This window comes from Mytilus edulis, chromosome 4 (genome assembly GCF_963676685.1).
Source record: "Mytilus edulis chromosome 4, xbMytEdul2.2, whole genome shotgun sequence".
Lineage (NCBI taxonomy): Eukaryota > Metazoa > Mollusca > Bivalvia > Mytilida > Mytilidae > Mytilus > Mytilus edulis.
The window spans coordinates 25,352,067-25,372,798 of record NC_092347.1 but is presented as its reverse complement, the minus strand read 5'-3'; the positions used below and the strand labels follow the sequence as shown (position 1 = coordinate 25,372,798).

Here is a 20,732-nt window from a genome sequence, read left to right as displayed (position 1 = left end):
GTATATCATATCGGATATTCTGGTTATATTAAGATATGATACTTTCGTGTAGGAAGTGTTAAATGGTATTTTTTGCTGTGTGTAATTTCATGCTGCTTAAAAACAACCTAAACAATCCTTCTTAACACTTACAATAATTATTGAAAAATATCAATTTCACAATCAACAGGTACAAATTTTATATAAATCATATTCTCCAGAAGTACATTCTAAACATGGATTTCATCAAAGTAATTGAAGAATTATTGTACTATTATTTGTCTGTTTGTTTTTTTCTTTTCTAGCAATGGCGTTAATGTCAGTTTATTTTGGATCAATGAGTTTGAATGTCCCTCTGGTGTCTTTGTCCCCTCTTTTATGTACATATGAACATCCTCATCCATTAATTGCACACAAATAGATCTCTGGTATATTTGGACTGTGTAAACAAAGCTGCAAGTCGCATCTTCTTAGAGGATGGGGTAAAAGCTTGAACAAGCAATCATCTATAGATAACATTCTGCTGTATCTGGGCTACACAAGTTATTTGTTTGTCTGACTTACTTTAGTCTGATGTGTTTGTCCATAGTATCTATCCGTTATAAGAAATAGTGTTTGGTTGTGCTGTTCCAGACGAGGCTGATGCCCTAACGGTTGTAATAATGCACATCTTGTCATCATTATCAGTTTGTCATGTGAGTGCTAGAACAGGTGCCCTCCATTTTAACATTCACCTGTCTAATCTTAATTAGTTACTAATTACAGGTATTTTTGATCCATTACTCAAGTTAACCTGTCAATAGTACCTGTTAGTGACCAGAGTATATCTACCATAGTATATAATTATATATAATCACTTCCTTTCTGTCCAAGGATAGTAGCCTTGTGATTTTATTTCTCTTAGGCCATAAAAAACAATATCAGTTTATTCATTATTAGTCTTGAAGGTTGGTAAGCAAATGGAATATGAAGCATCAATTTATAGACAAATATGAATTTCTACTAAAATATATTCCACTGTCTGTTTCTCTTCATCATTTATACATCAAAAATATCAGTTACATAGATCACTGTCCAAGACTAGCCTTGTGATTTTATTTCACTGAGGCCATAAAAAACAATATCTGACAGTTTATCCATTATTTGAAGGTGGGTTTGCAAATGGAATATGAGGCAATGTTTTATAGAAAATGTGAATTTCTACAAAAAAAATCCTCAGTCTTTTTCTCTTCAAAGATATAAGTTAATACATAGATGACAAAGTCTGTGATTTTCTGACTTTGATCATACACTCACAAAATTATATAAAAAAAAGAATTTTAATATTTCTATCACACAGGAAATAATATGTTTGAAAAGGAAAAATTTTACAATGAGTCTAATATTATTCATTGTACATGTAACTTTATAAAATTCTAATTCAAACAAATTATCATACTGTACTAAGTCAACAACAAGTAACCTTTTCACATGGTGCTTTATATACATGTCACTGGTTCAGACGTACTTATTATATTTTCATACACATTTATATATATATAAATTGTTTTATAGAATGGCCATACAAAATTCTAATAATCTTTATGTATTCTGAAAAATTAAAGTTAAAACTGAAAATCCTTACCAGATGAAAATTTCCACACTTATCATACCACCAGGCAATACACAAATATATGCAATTTTATAATAATACAAAAAGCAACTTGATTACATTGAAGTGTTATCCATCACTGTTTGACACATCATTATGTAGTGTAAGTTTTAATGTGTGGTGACTTTAATGGCAATTATCTGTTAAATCCAAAGGTGTGAAAAATCAACACAAATCTTTGATCCAGAAACATTTCACTTTTCTACTAATGAATTCTCTCCCTGGAGGTGTTTTAAAAAAATGTTATCTTTTGAAATTACAAATACGTACAAGATTAACATCTAAACTTATGTTAAATTAAATAACAGGTGTACAAAATGTACAAACAACAACATGTAAAAGCTTCCTTATTCCTTAATGTGTCTGACAACTTTTTCTATTTTACTAGTAATTGGTTTCCTTATATGGAGACAAATAAAATATATTAACATGCAGAAAAGAAAATAAATATGTATGTATGTTAGTCGATGAATTGATCATTTGTCTTTCTCATTTCCTGGATCAAAGATTGGATATTTTTTTCAAAAGGTTTCAATAAATCTTAAGCCATTCTTCATTAAATTTTTTTGTGAGTTATATCATACTGGAATTGTTAGTTGATAAAAAAACAAAAATATAAAAAGTGTAATAAAAAAAAATCAAAATCCAGATGACATGTAAGACACTTTATAGGAATTAATAAGGTTGGAAATACAATCAAGTCCAGACATAAAACAATTAACTGATACTGAGAAGTTTGGGGAAGAAAAACTCCAATAGAAAGTAAGTGTGCCTTAACAAAAGCTCTGAAAAAGCAAACACATTCTCATTTACACCATGAAACTATTCACGTTACTGTAATTGGATATCCACATTTATCATGATTTATCATGAAATAAGGCTAAATTTCTGAAAGACCTTTATTGGTATCTAACATGCCTTACACCAATAGTGATGCTTGAGGTCAAAGTGGGTTCAAAATTGAATTTTGTAAGGGTTTAAATCAGCATTTTAAAAGGTGAACCTGAGTGGGTATGTATCTTGATTCTCATCTATGCCACACTCACTATGATCCAGTGATTGTACTAATTCAAATTTGCAGAATTAAGCATCACACTCGTTGGAAACAAAACAACAATGATGATATACACAGTATGCAGGTGATGCAGGCATTAACTCCTAAGAAAAGGGAAATTCACTATTTTGAAAGGACAAAATAATTTTTTCGTCATTTATGTTAGATGTGAATACAGATAAAGCTCATCAGAAATGAAAAAATAATTGCAAAACAGTATTGTTGGATGTATTAATCCTTAAACAGCTGATAAAACACAGGATTAGGGAAAACATGTCATATGTATGCCAGCAGTGAGGTTGGATATAAAAGGAATACTATAATGTATGTCATCTGTGAAGCTGGATATAACAGGATCACAGTAAAACATGACAGATGTATGTCAGCTGTATGGCAGAACTATGTTTTCGGTGTGTAGGGTGTTTTTTGTAATTTTTCTCATTACAGATAAGTTCACTTTAAGTTGTACTCCGTTTTGTAATGACTTAGATTTGATATTTTCTGTTGAGTATCAATCCAACATCAAGTTGACAAAGTAGCCAATTTATTATGCCATATATCCTATGATTTTTCTTTTTATAAATAACAATTATATTATCACCCGCACCTGTGCAAAAGTATAAATTCAGGAGATAAAAAGATGCAAAATTTATAAAAGTTATCTTTGAAATGCACAAGTGTTCTAGGCAGGTTTTAGCATTTGGTTTGGGTTATTCATTTATAACTTTTAAGATTTCCCTTATAATTACCCCAGAGCTACTGGTGAGAAATAAGTATCAAACTTTAACTTGAGTAGATTGAAATTTTGTTTTTATTCAGTAATTCCATAACAATGTAACAATTGTGAATTATTTTGAATATTGTTTAAGAAAAAATGTAGAAACTGCTAATTTGACTCTTTTTTTTTGGAGTATGATCAATTCTTTTCAAACTTTCCAATTTTTTATTTAATAAAAAATAGAACAGAACTGATCTGAAAAGATTTTTTTCAAAAATATCAGACAATTAGCACTAGATATTGTTATACTTTTCAAAAGAAGATTTTCTTTGAATAAAAATATCTAAAATGAGAAAAAAATCATCCTACCCTAGAGGACCATGGAAATCCAAGTTTTCTCCTATCTTCATATAAAACCTTATTAAATATAGACATAACTATGACAGGATTAAATCATCAGGCAAAGTAACAAGGGTGGCGACCAATCTCCACTTCCTAGCATCTTAAATATCTTCCTCTCCATATCTAAACAGTCACCGTACAAACTTCAAAATAACGCTTATCTGTCTCTTGTCACTTTCAGTCTCGTTACTTCACCTTTTAAGGTTAAAAATAAAATACCCTTTCATTGTCAAGATCAAAAGTTTACCTTTTTTTTCTCTTATAAACATCATATAATCCCTAAAAGAACATCATTTGCTTTAAAGGCTTGCCTTTTTAATACAATGACTTATACAAGAAGACCATATACAAATTATTCACTTTTCAACCAAAAACATTTTTAAATGGTTAAACATTGCAAACCATAGCATCTGCTACCCACTGAAACTATTTCAAATGACTGTCTAAAGACCTTGACCTTGATATCAAGTAGGTTTTGTCCTAATCTTGACTAAAAATTGTTAATATAAATACACAACTCTTTATGAAAATGGAATTAAAACTCTTTCAGGTCTATTGTATTTTTTTGCAAACCTATGAAATATTATTTTGAGCTTCATTGGGGTTCATTTTCTTACCATGATAAACATACAATAATATATGTAAAAAAATCAATTTTCATTCTATTTCATTCAAGTGTCGTAACTTCAAAATCAGAGATTTTTTTCTGATAAATAGATATTAGAAATCAATTTTTCCCCAGGTTCTTTAACCCTAGCGTAAGCATAAAATCAAGTTTTAGTCCTTGGATATATCTTTACTTATTTTCATTCAGAGAAATATCTGATTTCTTTTTATTAATGAGAATTGAAGTTGAAGTATTAAACAGTGATTCATTATTTATTTATTTACTTCAGCTTTTCTCAGGTAGTAATGCAGCATCTTCTAATGAGCACAGAGTATCAGATTCATAAGTATACAAAAATCAATACTAAAATCTCTGTAAGATATCAATTTTTTAATGGAGATTAAAACAAATAAAATTGAGTAGGAAATGGGGAATGTGTCAAAGAGACAACAACCTGACCAACGAACGGAAAACAGCCAAAGGCCACCAACGAATATTTAGGGTTTCATGTGTTTTTTTAACTAGGAATTAGAGATTAAAAGAAACCTGTAAAGGCAGCCTGTTTTTTGTAATTGACAGTGTAAGCGGTATATTGAAATGTATGTTATTTGTAAAATTTCATATTTCATAACTTTAATTTTGAGGATTTTTTTTTATGCCTATTTGAAATGTGAAACTACCTAAACTTTGGAATTACAAAAAGACCAACGTATTTCCTGAAATTTCATCCATCCAGCTCTATAAAAGTCAGTAATCTTTGTGGATAATGTTTATCATTTGGTCCATTTGGTCAAAAACAAAGCTTAATAATGAAATAAAGATTCACGCTATTGGGATTAACTTTAATAAATAGTTTGTGTTTATAAAAAATAAAGTGCATACAAATAGCAGACAGTAACAGGAAATAGAAACAGTTACCTAACATTCAAATTATAAAAAGCATATAAAACGCATAGAACAGAAACCACATGTTAGAGAGACACAAACAGGAGATAAACATAATGATCTGTTAATCATAAAAATCCCCCCAATATTTAGTATCAATCTTACAAGGATTAAAAACATCCTGTAATACTGCCTACTATTCATCTCATCAGAACTTATATTTTTATTAATGACAGATTACGTACATATATGATTTTCAGAGGTGGATCCAGGGGGTGGGGTAGGGTTTCCAGCAGTTTGACCCCTTTTTTGGACAATCAATGTATTTGGAGCATATGGCTCCCCCCCCCCCCCAACCCCCCCCCCCCCAACCCACTTTTAAATGGCTGTTATATCTGTAACAGTTTACCTTAATTGAGAGCACAACTTTAACAATTTTGAGATACCCCATATTACTGTAGTGAAGGTAAAGTCAATCAGTCAATGAAGATCAATTATTAAAGAGTGATCTGGGCTGCAATCACTATTTATGGGTACTTTAAAAAAACATTGGATTCAGTGCTTTCCTAAGAAGAAATTTGAGAAATGTTATTACATAATATAAGCTCAGAATATAAGAGTGTCTTATAGATTTATAGCCTAAAATCTATCATTAAGAAGCTACAGCAGTTTTTGTCCTTGCTAGTAGCAAACATTTAACTTTGTAATTTCAAACAAAACTTACATTTGAAAATTTTAAGTTGGTTTAAAGGGTAAACTTCTCAGCCAATTACTCACTGTATCATGACTGACAGTACATTTACAAGTCATACTATTATTCTATACAGTTGATTCAGTTTTATCAACAACAACAAAATTTGAAATTCACATTTCCTGCTGAACTAAATGCAAGTTTTTGAAATCAGCATTCAGAAGCAACTACTCATAGGAAGAAAAGCATCTGACTTCGTAATGTCAACAACTTTGACATTTAAGAATCATTAATGGGTAAGCTTCAACCAATAAATTACTGTAAAAACTTGCAATATATCTTTAACTGTAGAAGTACCTTTAATTTGTATGTGTAAATCAATTTCTGTGGTTTGTTAAGAAATCAGTGGTTTGTGGTATTTAAAATTAATGATGTTCAAATTAACATATTCAAACTAAGCAATATTCATTACATTAGGTACAAAATTTTGTGGTTGATAGGTATGACAAAATCAGCAAAAATTGGTGTCTCATGATCATTAATAATTTCAAAGTAAATATTTTATTGATTGATAAATTACAAAAGTAGCTAATATGCTACTAGATTTTTAAAAGAAGATGTGGTATGAGTGCCGATGACAGACTTCTCCATCCAAGTCACATTTTGTAAAAGTGAACCATTATAGGTCAAAGTACAGACTTCAACACAGAGTCTTGGCTCACACCGAACAGCAAGCTATAGAAGGCCCCAAAAATATCTAGTGTAAAGCCATTCAAACTGGAAAAACAATGGTATAATCTATATAAAAGACCTGAACTATATTTTCCAGTAAAGGATTTTGCAAGGATAATACATTTGTCTAGCAACACCAATGAGACTACTACACTCCAGTGACTGGAGAACAAAGATGATAACAACTATATGTCTATAGGTCACCATACCAAGATTTATATGACTGCTGCATGTTTTTGAGTAAATTTGTGGCGTCTTTTGAAAGATGAGAAGCTAGGTACCTTAAATATTGATTCCGCTATATTATATTCAAGGCCTTGAATACAATATTATAATAATATGTTCAATATCATACATGCAGCATAGTAAAACAATGATGTTAACTTGGATGATTTAGTTTTCATAATAGTACTTCTTCCTTGGTAGGGACAATTAACAGATACACATAAGTGCTTTATTATTTAAACATTTACGGAATTAAAGAATTATTTCAAAATCTAAAGCAATTTCCACTTAAGAGTTATTCAAATAAATATGACATAGGAAGACCCATTCTAACATTAGTTGCCTTTCATCATTACGCTTAGATTTAGATAATAAATTTAACATGTAGAAGATTAAAAATTTAATTGTCAAATAAATATATGTTCTACCCACCAATATAAAAATATGAATCAAAGGTTGTGATAAGAATAGTTGGACCTACCCATTTTTTCTTGCTCTGTGAAGTAATAATATCCTCCATCCCCCTGAGGTGTGACAAAACATTATGAAAGATGATGGCATATCTCAGATATTGATTTTTCTGACAAGAAACAAAGTTACCTGATTTCTAATTATCTGACAGGTATTATATCTAATTAAAACTTTGAAATATATCTTTTGCACATACTTTTTTGACCAAAATACGTCAACAGATTATTGGGTGTGAAATTCTAATACACAAAAAACCAATGAAGAATTATATATGGTAAACCATTGATAAATGACAAGCTTGTACGATTGCCAGTAAGCTTAATTGAATGTGATAAAGCATATTAGTTTTAGGTCAATCAGCAATACATGTAGGAAGCTTTATAGGAGCAAAGGTAAAAGTGCAAATTTGGTAATTAATTCTACACAGTAAAAGAAATTGTATCTTTGTTTTTTGGGAAGATGTAAACCTCTGCAGCTGCTGGTAACATTACCAGGCAAAATAAAAATGAGCTGATAATGAAGATTATAAATCTGATATGTAATATATATATCACAACCCGAAGGTTGACAATTATATTACCAAGGATACCAAAAAATCCATTAAATACAAAATATACTGAAGAACTAATTTTGTGAAATGATATCAGATATAAAATAAATGGTTGATATTAATAATGGCTATTTATTGCCTATATAGTGTATAACTAAGGAAATCAAGGGGAAATTGGGGTATCAACAAAATAGTATTAAAAATTATTCTTTGTGAAAAGGTTATTCAATTCATGTCATTTTTGAAATATGAAAATAAAAGAACAGAGTTTCAATGTCACCAGCATTGCATATTTTGCATTTGCTCAAGGTTCTCAACTAAAAAAAAAATAAAAAAGCACTTACACAGTAAATTTCCAAATAATTAAATTTTAAATTTCAAAGTGGCATAACTCTTGTAAAAGTAGTTGATCTGCACTGATTTCAAAAATTGTCAGAAACATTATACATCAATATAAGTTTGATGAAAATCACGAAAGAACTGTACATTCAATTTTCCATAAAATCAATATTTCAAAGGGGCATAACACATTTGAAAAAAGTTAATAAGCAAGACGTTTTAAGAAAAAACCTTTGATATGAATTTCATAAATATTTGGCAAGAATTGTACACATGAGAGCTCTAACAAGACTTGACATATGGAATGAAAACCCAAATTGCTATGTCCCCCAAAATGCATCGCAATGGTGTCAACTGGGGACGAAAGATATAGCCTTCTTTGCAGAGATTTCAAAATTTTTATTTGATCTGGAAATGTAACAAATGTATGGATAAGGTGAAATCACATGGACACTAGACATTAGAAGTTTTGGTAACAAATTATCTGCCTGATTGGACTTGTAAATATATTAATGTACATATGTTCTCTATGACTATCTGTTTGTTGTTTTACTGCTACTCTATGTTTGTATGTAAAAAGTTTAAGAACCAATTAAAAGAAAAAGAAAAGGAAAACCACGTTCTATATAAGATTACCATTATTTTAGAAACAAAACGTTAACAAAAGTTTACGACCTATCTATATTTGCATTTATGTACATGTATGCAAGACCATAATAGAAGTATTTAGTGGTAGAAGAAAGATTGGCTAACAAATAGCATTTAAAACTCATCAATATATGATTGCTTCCTTTGAATCAATAAATTCAGCAATATATGCCTTAGTCCAAAGACATCACTTGATGAGGAATAAGTGCATGATTTCCTGCTTATATGAGAGGTCAAGACTATTAAACATACTACAAATTACATCTTTACAATATTTTCTAGGATAGAAATATAGAAAATAGAAGTATCACAGTAAGGTTATTTGGTGTATACATCAATGAGACAACAATTCAAAGAGTCTAAAGACAGGTACACATGGATACATGTTTTATGGATTCTTAATTTCATGGATTTTAGTTTAAAGAAAAAAATATCAGTTGTTTTCTTTTGCTGGACAATTAAATTCGTGGATAAAGCCATCCACAAAAAACAAGAAAATTAGATCCCCATGAATAAAGGTACTGTGAAGGTTCTTTCACAGTACTTAAATTCAGGCATTTCAATTTTATTGAAAATACACTGGACAGCCCATGGGAAACAAGAAAAAATCATACATTAAAACTGTAGAAATAGCAGAACTGTGGAGTACACCTCATGATTTGATACAAGGTATGTGAAGTTTAGTAAAGAATAGTAGCTCCTCCCCCTTTCCAACCATCTGAGCCTACAACCAGACCAGAAACAAAATCAAGAATTCACTTCTATTAAAACCTACATATATATGCTAATAATAAAAAATTTAATTTTCAACTAACTAAGCTTGAAATGACATACTTTTATCAATTGGACTTAGCTTGAGAGTTGTCTTTATTAACAAACATACCACATCTTCTTATTTTCTTATTGAATTGAAATCTCAATATTAAATACAACTTATCAATTTACTGATTGTTGATTTCTCTTCGTGCTTTAATAAAACAGTTGTTACAATTTTGTTGAAATAACATTATGGCTGAGTTTTTAAAGAAAACAAAATATCTCATAACTAGAGGCTCTAAAGAGCCTGTGTCGCTCACCTTGGTCTATGTGAATATTAAAGGAAGCAGATGGATTCATGACAAAATTGAGTTTTGGTGATGGTGATGTGTTTGTACATCTTACTTTAAAGAACATTTTGGCTGCTTAAAATTATCTCTATCTATAATGAACTTGGCCCATTAGTTTCAGTGGAAAATGTTAGTAAAAATTTACAAATTTTATGAAAATTGTTAAAAATTGACTATAAAGAACCACAACTCCTAAAGGGGTCAATTGACCATTTCGGTCATGTTGACTTATTTGTAAATCTTACTTTGCTGAACATTATTGTTGTTTACAGTTTATCTCTATCAATAATAATATTCAAGAAAATGACCAAAAACAGCAAAATTTCCTTAAAACTAACAATTCAGGGTCAGCAACCCAACAACAGGTTGTCCGATTCATCTAAAAATTTCAGAGCATATAAATGTTGACCTGATAAACAATTTTACCCGATGTCAGATTTGCTCTAAATGCTTTGGGTTTTGAGTTATAAGCCAAAAACTGCATTTTACCCCATGTTCTATTTTTAGCCATGGCGGCCATCTTGGTTTGATGGCCGGATCACCGGACACATTTTTCAAACTACTAACCCAAAAGATGATTGTGGCCAAGTTTGGATTAATTTGGCCAAGTAGTTTAAGAGGAGAAGATTTTTGTAAAAGATTACTAAGATTTACGAAAAATGGTTAAAAATTTACTATAAAGGGCAATAACTCCTAAAGGGGTCAACTGACCATTTCAGTCATGTTGACTTATTTGTAAATCTTACTTTGGTGAACATTATTGTTGTTTATAGTTTATCTCTATCTATAATAATATTCAAGATAATAACCAAAAACAGCAAAATTTCTTAAAATTACTAATTCAGGGCCAGCAACCCAACAACGGGTTGTCCGATTCATCTGAAAATTTCAGGGCAGATAGATCTTGAACTGACAAACAGTTTTACCCCCTGTCAGATTTGCTCTAAATGCTTTGGGTTTTGAGTTATAAGCCAAAAACTGCATTTTACCCCATGTTCTATTTTTAGCTTTGCCGGCCATCTTGGTTTGATGGCCGAGTCACCGGACACATTTTTCAAACTACTAACCCAAAAGATGATTGTGGCCAAGTTTAGATTAATTTGGCCCAGTAGTTTTAGAGGAGAAGATTTTTGTAAAAGATTTCTAAGATTTACGAAAAATGGTTAAAAATTGACTATAAAGGGCAATAACTCCTAAAGGGGTCAACTGACCATTTCGGTCATGTTGACTTATTTGTAAATCTTACTTTGCTGAACATTATTGCTGTTTACTGTTTATCTCTATCTATAATAATATTCAAGATAATAACCAAAAACAGCAAAATTTCCTTAAAATTACTAATTCAGGGGCAGCAACCCAACAACGGGTTGTCCGATTCATCTAAAAATTTCAGAGCATATAAATGTTGACCTGATAAACAATTCTACCCCCTGTCAGATTTGTTCTAAATGCTTTGGTTTTTGAGTTATAAGCCAAAAACTGCATTTTACCCCCATGTTCTATTTTTAGCCATGGCGGCCATCTTGGATGGTTGGCCGGGTCACCGGACACATTTTTTAAACAAGATACCCCAATGATGATTGTGGCCAAGTTTGGTTTAATTTGGCCCAGTAGTTTCAGAGCAGTAGATTTTTGTAAAAGTTAACGACGACGACGGATGACGACGGACGCCGGACGCCAAGTGATGAGAAAAGCTCACTTGGCCTTTTACATTTTATTACATTTTATTTTTCTGCCAAAATTTAGAAAAAATAAGAAAAAAGTGAAAACCTGCAATGGTTTCAACAAATCTACCAGTTTCAATTGTACAGGTATTAACATAAAAATGCATTACCTTTACTTTACCTTATATCTTTCTCATTCTCATTGTTGTCCATAAAATTGTCATATTCACCCTGGATTAATATACATTCCCATTATAGACATATAGTCATCATTCTGATTCATCAAAAATAGATCAGCATATGACTGAAGTGCAACTCTTTGTAATAAATTCTATAGACCAAAATGTAAATTTTCCTTGTTTAGAAAAAAAATGTTCATTTAGATAACCATTTATAAAAATGCAACAAATAGCCAATTATAACCTTATAAAACAGGTAATGATAGGTATTGTTAAAAATATTTACAATCTATTGCCTCCATTAACCTTGTATCAATTAACACCATGAAGCTTTTTCCCCAAGGTGCCCAGTAACGACATATTCATGTATCTAATTCCAATAGGTACTGTGGACGACCATATAGACCTTGATACCTTTTATTCCCCTTATTTTCCATTATTAATTAGGTAATAATTCGGTAATAAGTAGGCCATAAAATCAGGATCTATCCACAATTGATTGATTTACCTATATACATACCTCTAAATCAATATCTGATCCTTTCCTGAAGAGGCAGATCTTACTAACACTAATCTTAGTTGGAACTTCATCTATCTCTTTCATCTTTAACCAATCAATTCTCTTTCATCAAACGAACATGGGCATCTTTTCATACCTGCAGATTAAAATGTTATAATGAATATGACCTTCTCTATAAAACTTCCACCTGTTCAAAGCGAGTTAATATCAGTGCAATTTTGATTTGGTTAGATCCATTGATTGTTTTTTACTTCTGTCAATGTGTTTGTTTACTTTTTTAACCTAAATGTACATCGTACAACTAAATTTTAAATGTAATGTCTTTTTGCAGCTTAAAGTCTAACAGTTGAAAATTGATTTTGGACTTTCTGTAATAGGCTAACTACTTTTGACAAGGACCACACTTTAAAACTACCCAGATAAGACATGAATTCCATAGCGGTGCGATCTTGTTCAAAATGAATGTCACACATATACAAATCCTTTTTACATTATTCATTTACGGTAAATCAAGATAAATGTGGCTAATTACATATCAGCAATTTCCTGTAAAATTTCTAACCTTATATATTTTAATCTTCTGAAGACCTGAAAATGTTGACCAATTGTCAAGCTGGTGTTTTGACAAAGATGTGATGCCTTTGTTATATTCTAATTTGCACATTGATGTTATATTCTAATTTGCACATTGATGTTATATTCTAATTTGCACATTGATGTTATATTCTAATCTGCACATTGATGTTATATTCTAATTTGCACATTGATGTTATATTCTAATCTGCACATTGATGTTATATTCTAATCTGCACATTGATGTTATATTCTAATTTGCACATTGATGTTATATTCTAATCTGCACATTGATGTTATATTCTAATCTGCACATTGATGTTATATTCTAATCTGCACATTGATGTTATATTCTAATCTGCACATTGATGTTATATTCTAATTTGCACATTGATGTTATATTCTAATCTGCACATTGATGTTATATTCTAATCTGCCCATTGATGTTATATTCTAATTTGCCCATTGATGTTATATTCTAATTTGCCCATTGATGTTATATTCTAATTTGCCCATTGATGTTATATTCTAATTTGCCCATTGATGTTATATTCTAATTTGCCCATTGATGTTATATTCTAATCTGCCCATTGATGTTATATTCTAATTTGCCCATTGATGTTATATTCTAATTTGCCCATTGATGTTATATTCTAATCTGCACATTGATGTTATATTCTAATCTGCCCATTGATGTTATATTCTAATTTGCCCATTGATGTTATATTCTAATCTGCACATTGATGTTATATTCTAATTTGCCCATTGATTGATGTTATATTCTAATTTGCCCATTGATGTTATATTCTAATTTGCCCATTGATGTTATATTCTAATTTGCCCATTGATGTTATATTCTAATCTGCCCACCATTGATGTTATATTCTAATTTGCCCATTGATGTTATATTCTAATTTGCCCATTGATGTTATATTCTAATTTGCCCATTGATGTTATATTCTAATTTGCCCATTGATGTTATATTCTAATTTGCCCATTGATGTTATATTCTAATTTGCCCATTGATGTTATATTCTAATTTGCCCATTGATGTTATATTCTAATTTGCCCATTGATGTTATATTCTAATTTGCACATTGATGTTATATTCTAATTTGCCCATTGATGTTATATTCTAATTTGCACATTGATTCTTCATTCTTGACAATTGTAAAGAAGTCCCTTGAAGAAATAGTTTTTTCTTCAAATATTTGCTATGACATGTAATACAACCTTTTAAGCTTTTACTTAAGGAATATATTGGTAAATTGAATCTGAAAGCACATTATATGAGTATAACTTGATAATGATTTACCTATACTTATACCAACTACTACATTTTTCAATAGAGTATACAAAACTAGGGGAAACATTAATATCTATAAAAAAAAATCTGAAAATAGAACACATCCAAAGACAGAAATAAAGTATTAAAGGATTTCTTTATTAGTTTCTTGCTTGTACTTTTTAACTGTGTCTTCATTGTTCTTATATTTAGTTTTTTTTAATGAACAAGATTGTTTTCATCATTGCTAGCTCAATGTAATGGCTCTTTACAAGCTTTCTATGTTATATGAGTTGATGAAATCTTTTTTTAATGATACTGGGGATTCATTTATATGATTTCATTGTTTTACCATGCCTGCATACAACCTTACAGAAAATGTGTAACACTTAAATGGTTTATCTGTACCCACAAAATCCACAAAAAGTGGTACCCAATGAATAATAATGAAAACACTATAGCAAAAATATTTATATTCTGTTGTATGATTTAACACTGTGGTTATTTTGTGCTTTTCTCAATAATTATAAATTTACCTTTGGCTGCCAATGATGCTGTTGAAACTTCTTTAATTCATTATCTGAAATTAACAAATGCTCGTTTAATCATTAGATCAGTTAATATTATCCAATAAGCAACTACAGTATAGTTGGACTTAACATGTGTAAAGCTGTGCATACAATATTCCTGGTGATCTTATAAATTCTGAAACTGGGACAATACAAATAAGGCATATTAGATTGGATGAGTCTTATTGTATCAGTGCTCTCATACCAGACTGGATAAAAACATATTGGCCCAGTTACTGTCAAGATCTGATTTAAAGGCATGGATAAAAACATATTAGCCCAGTTACTGTCAAGATCTCATTTACAGGCATGGATGAATACATATTGGTCCAGTTCTGTCAAGATCTCATTTACAGGCATGGATAAATACATATTAGCCCAGTTACTGTCAAGATCTCATTGACAGGCATAGATAAATACACATTGTCCCAGTTACTGTCAAGATCTCATCTACAGGCATGGGTAAATACATATTAGCCCAGTTACTGTCAAGATCTGATTTACAGGCATGGATACATACATATTGGCCCAGTTACTGTCAAGATCTCATCTACAGGCATGGATAAATACATATTGGCTCAGTTACTGTCAAGATCTCATTTACATGCACGAGTAAACACATATTGGCCCAGTTACTGTCAAGATCTCATTTACAGGCATGGATAAATACATATTGGCCCAGTTACTGTCAAGATCTACTCTACAGGCATGGATAAATACATATTCGCCCAGTTACTGCCAATATCTTATTTACAGGCATGGATAAATACACATTGCCCCAGTTACTGTCAAGATCTCATTTACATGCACGAGTAAACACATATTGGCCCAGTTACTGTCAAGATCTGATTTACAGGCATGGATAAATACATATTGGCCCAGTTACTGTCAAGATCTGATTTACAGGCATGGATAAATACATATTGGCTCAGTTACTGTCAAGATCTCATTTACATGCATGAGTAAATACATATTGTTCCAGTTACTGTCAAGATCTCATTTACAGGCAGGGTAAATACATAGTGGCCCAGTTACTGTCAAGATCTCATCTACAGGCATGGATAAATACATATTGTTCCAGTTACTGTCAAGATCTCATTTACAGGCATGAATAAATACATTTTGGCCCAGTTACTGCCAATATCTTATTTACAGGCATGGATAAATACATATTGGTCCAGTTACTGCCAATATCTTATTTACAGGCATGGATAAATACACATTGTCCCAGTTACTGCCAATATCTTATTTACAGGCATGGATAAATACATATTCGTCAAGTTACTGTCAAGATCTCCTTTACAGGCATGGATAAATACACATTGGCCCAGTTGCTGTCGAGACTGGATAAATCTATATTAACCCTGTTAATGTCCAGACCTATATTTAACAGAACTAATCCATATTGACTTTTTTTATATCAACAAATATACTTTAATTATATTTACTGTAAAAACTTTATTCATCACTGGTTATATATGTATAACCCATTATTTCATATCGGTTGAGAATAAGATTCTCTTATTGGATAACAAGGGGTCACATGACATTCATTATTCTTCAGTAATAAATTCCATCGGTCATTAAGAGTACAAATTGGACCAGAAAACCGGTCGTTAACGAACTTTTACATGATAATGACCGGTGGGGCGTGGTTTCCGTCTGATAATGACTGTTGGGGCGTGGTTTCTGTCTGATATTGACAGTTGGATCGTGGTTTCTCTGTTAATGACCGGTGGGCGTGGTTTCTCTGTTTAGAGAGATGTACCTTTTAAAAAACATGTTCCTATTTTTAATATTATATTTAAGTTGTTGAATTGTTTATTATATGTTTTTGTTAATTATAAGATTAAAGAGAACTTGATTAAGTATTCACATACTGAAAAATTGCACTTAAATGAATGACAGTATTACTACTGGTCTTCACTCTTTGCCATAGAAATCGAACAACTACTCGAGTTCGCTTTTGGCATTTTGAATTTATGAGAATTTTCCAAAACATGGTTTCTCAATTAAATAAACATAATAGTTCTTGAAAAACTGGTCTTTATCGTGATACATGGACTGCCCGTAGGACAGTGGTGTTGACTGTGACAGCGATAATGACCTCGCCTTCGGCTCAGTCATTATCACTATCTTAGTCAATACCACTGTCCTGTGGGCAGTCCATATATCAAGATAATGACCAGTTTTTCAAGAACTATTATATAATTATTGCTGGAAAAAAGACACATTTACATGAAAACAAAAATGTTTTGCCACTAATAATGATAAGATGTACAGAAATATAATGTTTTCTCCTGAACCAAAAAGGCTCTATTATATAGAATCTCCTATACATCGTTCTTGTCACGCATGGTTAAAAGTTAGTGAAAAAGATGAAATTTATGAAAATTTACAGATGGACAGCCATGTGATAGCAATAGATCAAATGATCTTTCAGACTAGGTAGAAAGAAATCTAGAGATCATCATGCAACCTTCAACAATGTGTGAACCCAAGCAGGATAACAACCTCTATACAACAATGTACTCAGGTATCAAAAATTCAAATTCAATATCAAATATTACAAGAATTATAGTCAAGCAATTCCTTATTATAATCAGATACCTTATAGTAATGTTAACATAGTAATGCAAAGATTCTTTTTTTTAATTATAAAAATGCCAATATCAAAAATGACTAATAGCGATTGTTGTGAACATTCAAGCAACTATACTGCTAGATGACACTTTTGACTTTAGAGAAAAGTAACGGATGGAAAAAGTAACTTCTTTGCCTAAGACACTATAGCCTGAGCTCTGTGGCTCATCATTCTATTAGTGAAAGAATTGTTTTCAAAGAAAAAAAAACTATGTACAGGATTATTTTGTTTGATGTAACTTTTAAACATATAAATGTAGTACAATTTTAAATCAAAGATTTCTTAATGAGCTATTCAAACAGGGCTCAATCATAAATTTAGTATCTTGGTCATCAACCACTTATTTACTTGGGTAGAAAGTTTATTGCACGTGTGCAACATTCTCTTTTGTTGATTCCTAATTAAATCAAGGCTTAAAATGTCATGTGGAATGACTTTGTCTCTTCATCTGAAAATTATAATACTGGTTCTTTTCTTGGAATTACATGTACTTAGTTTGTTTTCCTATTTTTGGGAATCAATTTCAAGAAAACTGGTATCATGAGGAATTACTAATGAAGTCTCATTACCGTTAATTAAGTGAACAACCGTTTAGAGGACAGACATTCTCAAACTTAAATATAGCATATCTGGTAACTATTTATACATTAAGATTAACTTTAATGAAGGTTGAGAAACCAGTTCATTAACTATTTGATATTTAATTTCCAAAATTTGTGGTTTTGGTCTGTTATTAAAAAGAATGATGTAATATTGCTTAACAAGTGCTGAACACACAACAGAAAACTAACAGAAAAACACCTACTCAGACTTGTGATTAACTTGTCTAAAGGTAAACACTTTAGGCTAACAGTGACTGGCACCAAGTATACTATTTAAACTTTCAATTTAAACAAAAAATAGATCAAGATTTTCTTTAATCTAATTTACATGCTAATTTAAAGTTCACCACATCATGTAAACATTAAGTTAAAAAAACTGGGACAGTGACATTAAGGAATAAAAATAACCTAAAAAATATATTAAAGCAATTTAAAGTATAATGAAGCTGTCTTTGCATTAAAGCAGTTATACTTTTATATCAATTATTATAAAGAAACAATCTGTATAAAAAAATAAGGAGATGTGGTATGATTGCCAGTGATACAACTATCAGACTAAATGACACAGAAATTAACAGCTATAGATCTCCATGCAGCCTTTAACAATGAGCAAAGCCCATACAGCATAGTCAGCTATAAAAGGAATCACAAATGTAAATATTTAAAACGAGAAAACTAACAGCCTAATTAATGTACAAAAATATGAGCGAAAAACAAATATGATATGCATACTCTGGTTTAATAGTTGTCTCATTGCAATCATAACACATGTCTTTATTGGAAAATAGTTATATATATTTTTTTGCCAATAATTATTTGTTACATATATATATTATTCAACTATAATATTAATATGAAAATGTGGTATGAGTGCCAACTAGACAGCTCTTAATCCAAGTTACAATGTATAAAAGGTAAACAATTATAGGTTAAAGTATGGCTTTCAACACAGAGCCTTTGCCCACACAGAACAGCAAGCTATAAAAGTCTTTAATAAAAATGACTAGCGTAAAACAATCCAAACAAGAAATAAATGGGAAATGAGAAACACTTATGAACCACACCAACAAACGATGACCACTGCACAACAGACACCTGACTTAGGATAGGTGCATACAAATATTTTTTTTTGTCTAATATTTTTTCTTTTCTTCTGGTTCTTGACAATCATTCAAGGTCCTATGGTGACCTCTTAATATCTATTTTCATAACCTTATATTGTCTGGGTGCTGTTAACCTCACATTTTCATTATTTAATTAAATACATGTAGTTTATAAAACTATTGCTATAGCAACATGCTTTAGAAAATATGAGATCTGTAATACCAATACCATTTAACATTCAATAATTCATGGTATTTAGGATCAAATAACAGTTTGCAGACACTTATATATTTTGTTTAGAGATAACTAAGGGACGACATCAAAAAATCAATGAAGGATAAAATCTTAATTCAAATAGTTTGGGGGTGGGGGTCAAAATAGCTGCAAGTTTTGGTTAAATAAAATTGATTTTTATATATATCCTTATTGGTCAATCAATTTTTCCCAAATTAAGTTAAGAGGGGGGTAGGGGGTCAGTGAAAAAACTACATGAATTAAGTTTGTTATCCTACATTGAACTTTTGATGTCGTCCCTAAATGATCTATGAACTGTCTTTTGGCACAAAAAGGATAATTTGTTTCATTATACCTGACTTATAAATTGTGACAATAAAACGCCAGTCTTCACTCAGTTGATAATGGAAATTAAGATGGCACAACACTTTTAAAATGTAGGAATATAGTTGAAGAACAATATCTAACTTATAACTCATGACAAAAGAACTTACTATATGGACCAAAACAAATCTCAGAGGTGGATACACTTTCTTTTAAATGAGAACATATGATATTTGTGTACTGATATATGCATTAAACTGTGAACTTTCATAAACCTTACTTTCATAACCTGAAACTTTACTTAAAATTTAACAATAATAGGTTAACCGCATATTAAACCAATCAATGAATTATTGGTCACTTGATCCTTTCAGGATAAATTCTATCCATCATTGAGGATGCTATTTCATTTTGTTAGCAGCAAACTGCCTTAAACCTATACTTCACATCAACAAAAAGTCTATTATGAAAGGAAAAGAAACTCACAGATCAAAGCCTGAAACCCTCTTAGATTCCAATCTCCCTTAGAAATAAAATTATTCAACAATTAATTCTACAACACATATATTTTATTATCAATTAACAGTATATTTGTTTTAACTGTCAAGACTTGCTTCTGAACCTTTGATTTGTGTCTAGGCTTATTTAGTCAACAGAAAAGGGGTTGGGGGGAGAAATTTATAAAAGTGAAAATACATTTGTTTTGAAATCCTAAGGGAACAACCATTTAACCTCAAAAAGGGGGGAGGGTGTCCTTTAAAGATATTCTGATCCCCAGTTTTCTGTAATGTTTATGTAATTATTTTCACAATAAAATATTGCTTACACTAACAGAAGGGGGTTCAATAGGAATTCTTTCCCTTTTACTAAATTATTGATTGTTTCTTTGAATTTAAAACAAAATATTGACCACTCCTTGACATGTGACATTGTCATTACTTATGTCATTGATTTTTGTATTCTATCATGTGACATT

At 30.7% G+C, this 20,732-nt stretch overlaps 1 protein-coding gene across 9 annotated transcripts in view; it reads right to left on the bottom strand.

Moving 5' to 3' along the window:
- Positions 1–20,732, bottom strand: part of LOC139521778 (myb-like protein X) — a 52,947-nt gene that overhangs the window by 10,390 nt on the left and 21,825 nt on the right. For 6 of the 9 annotated variants that reach the window (XM_071315388.1, XM_071315389.1, XM_071315390.1 and 3 more), the window contains 2 exons: positions 14,816–14,859; positions 12,422–12,557 (listed from right to left, as the gene is read on the bottom strand). In XM_071315388.1, the coding sequence (XP_071171489.1) occupies positions 12,422–12,505 (84 nt within the window). In that variant the 5' untranslated portion in view covers positions 12,506–12,557; positions 14,816–14,859. Of the gene's footprint in view, positions 1–543; positions 714–1,603; positions 1,860–12,421; positions 12,558–12,983; positions 13,121–14,815; positions 14,860–20,732 lie in introns of those variants that run through there. The other 3 variants (XM_071315394.1, XM_071315395.1, XM_071315387.1) reach the window with 3 other exon arrangements.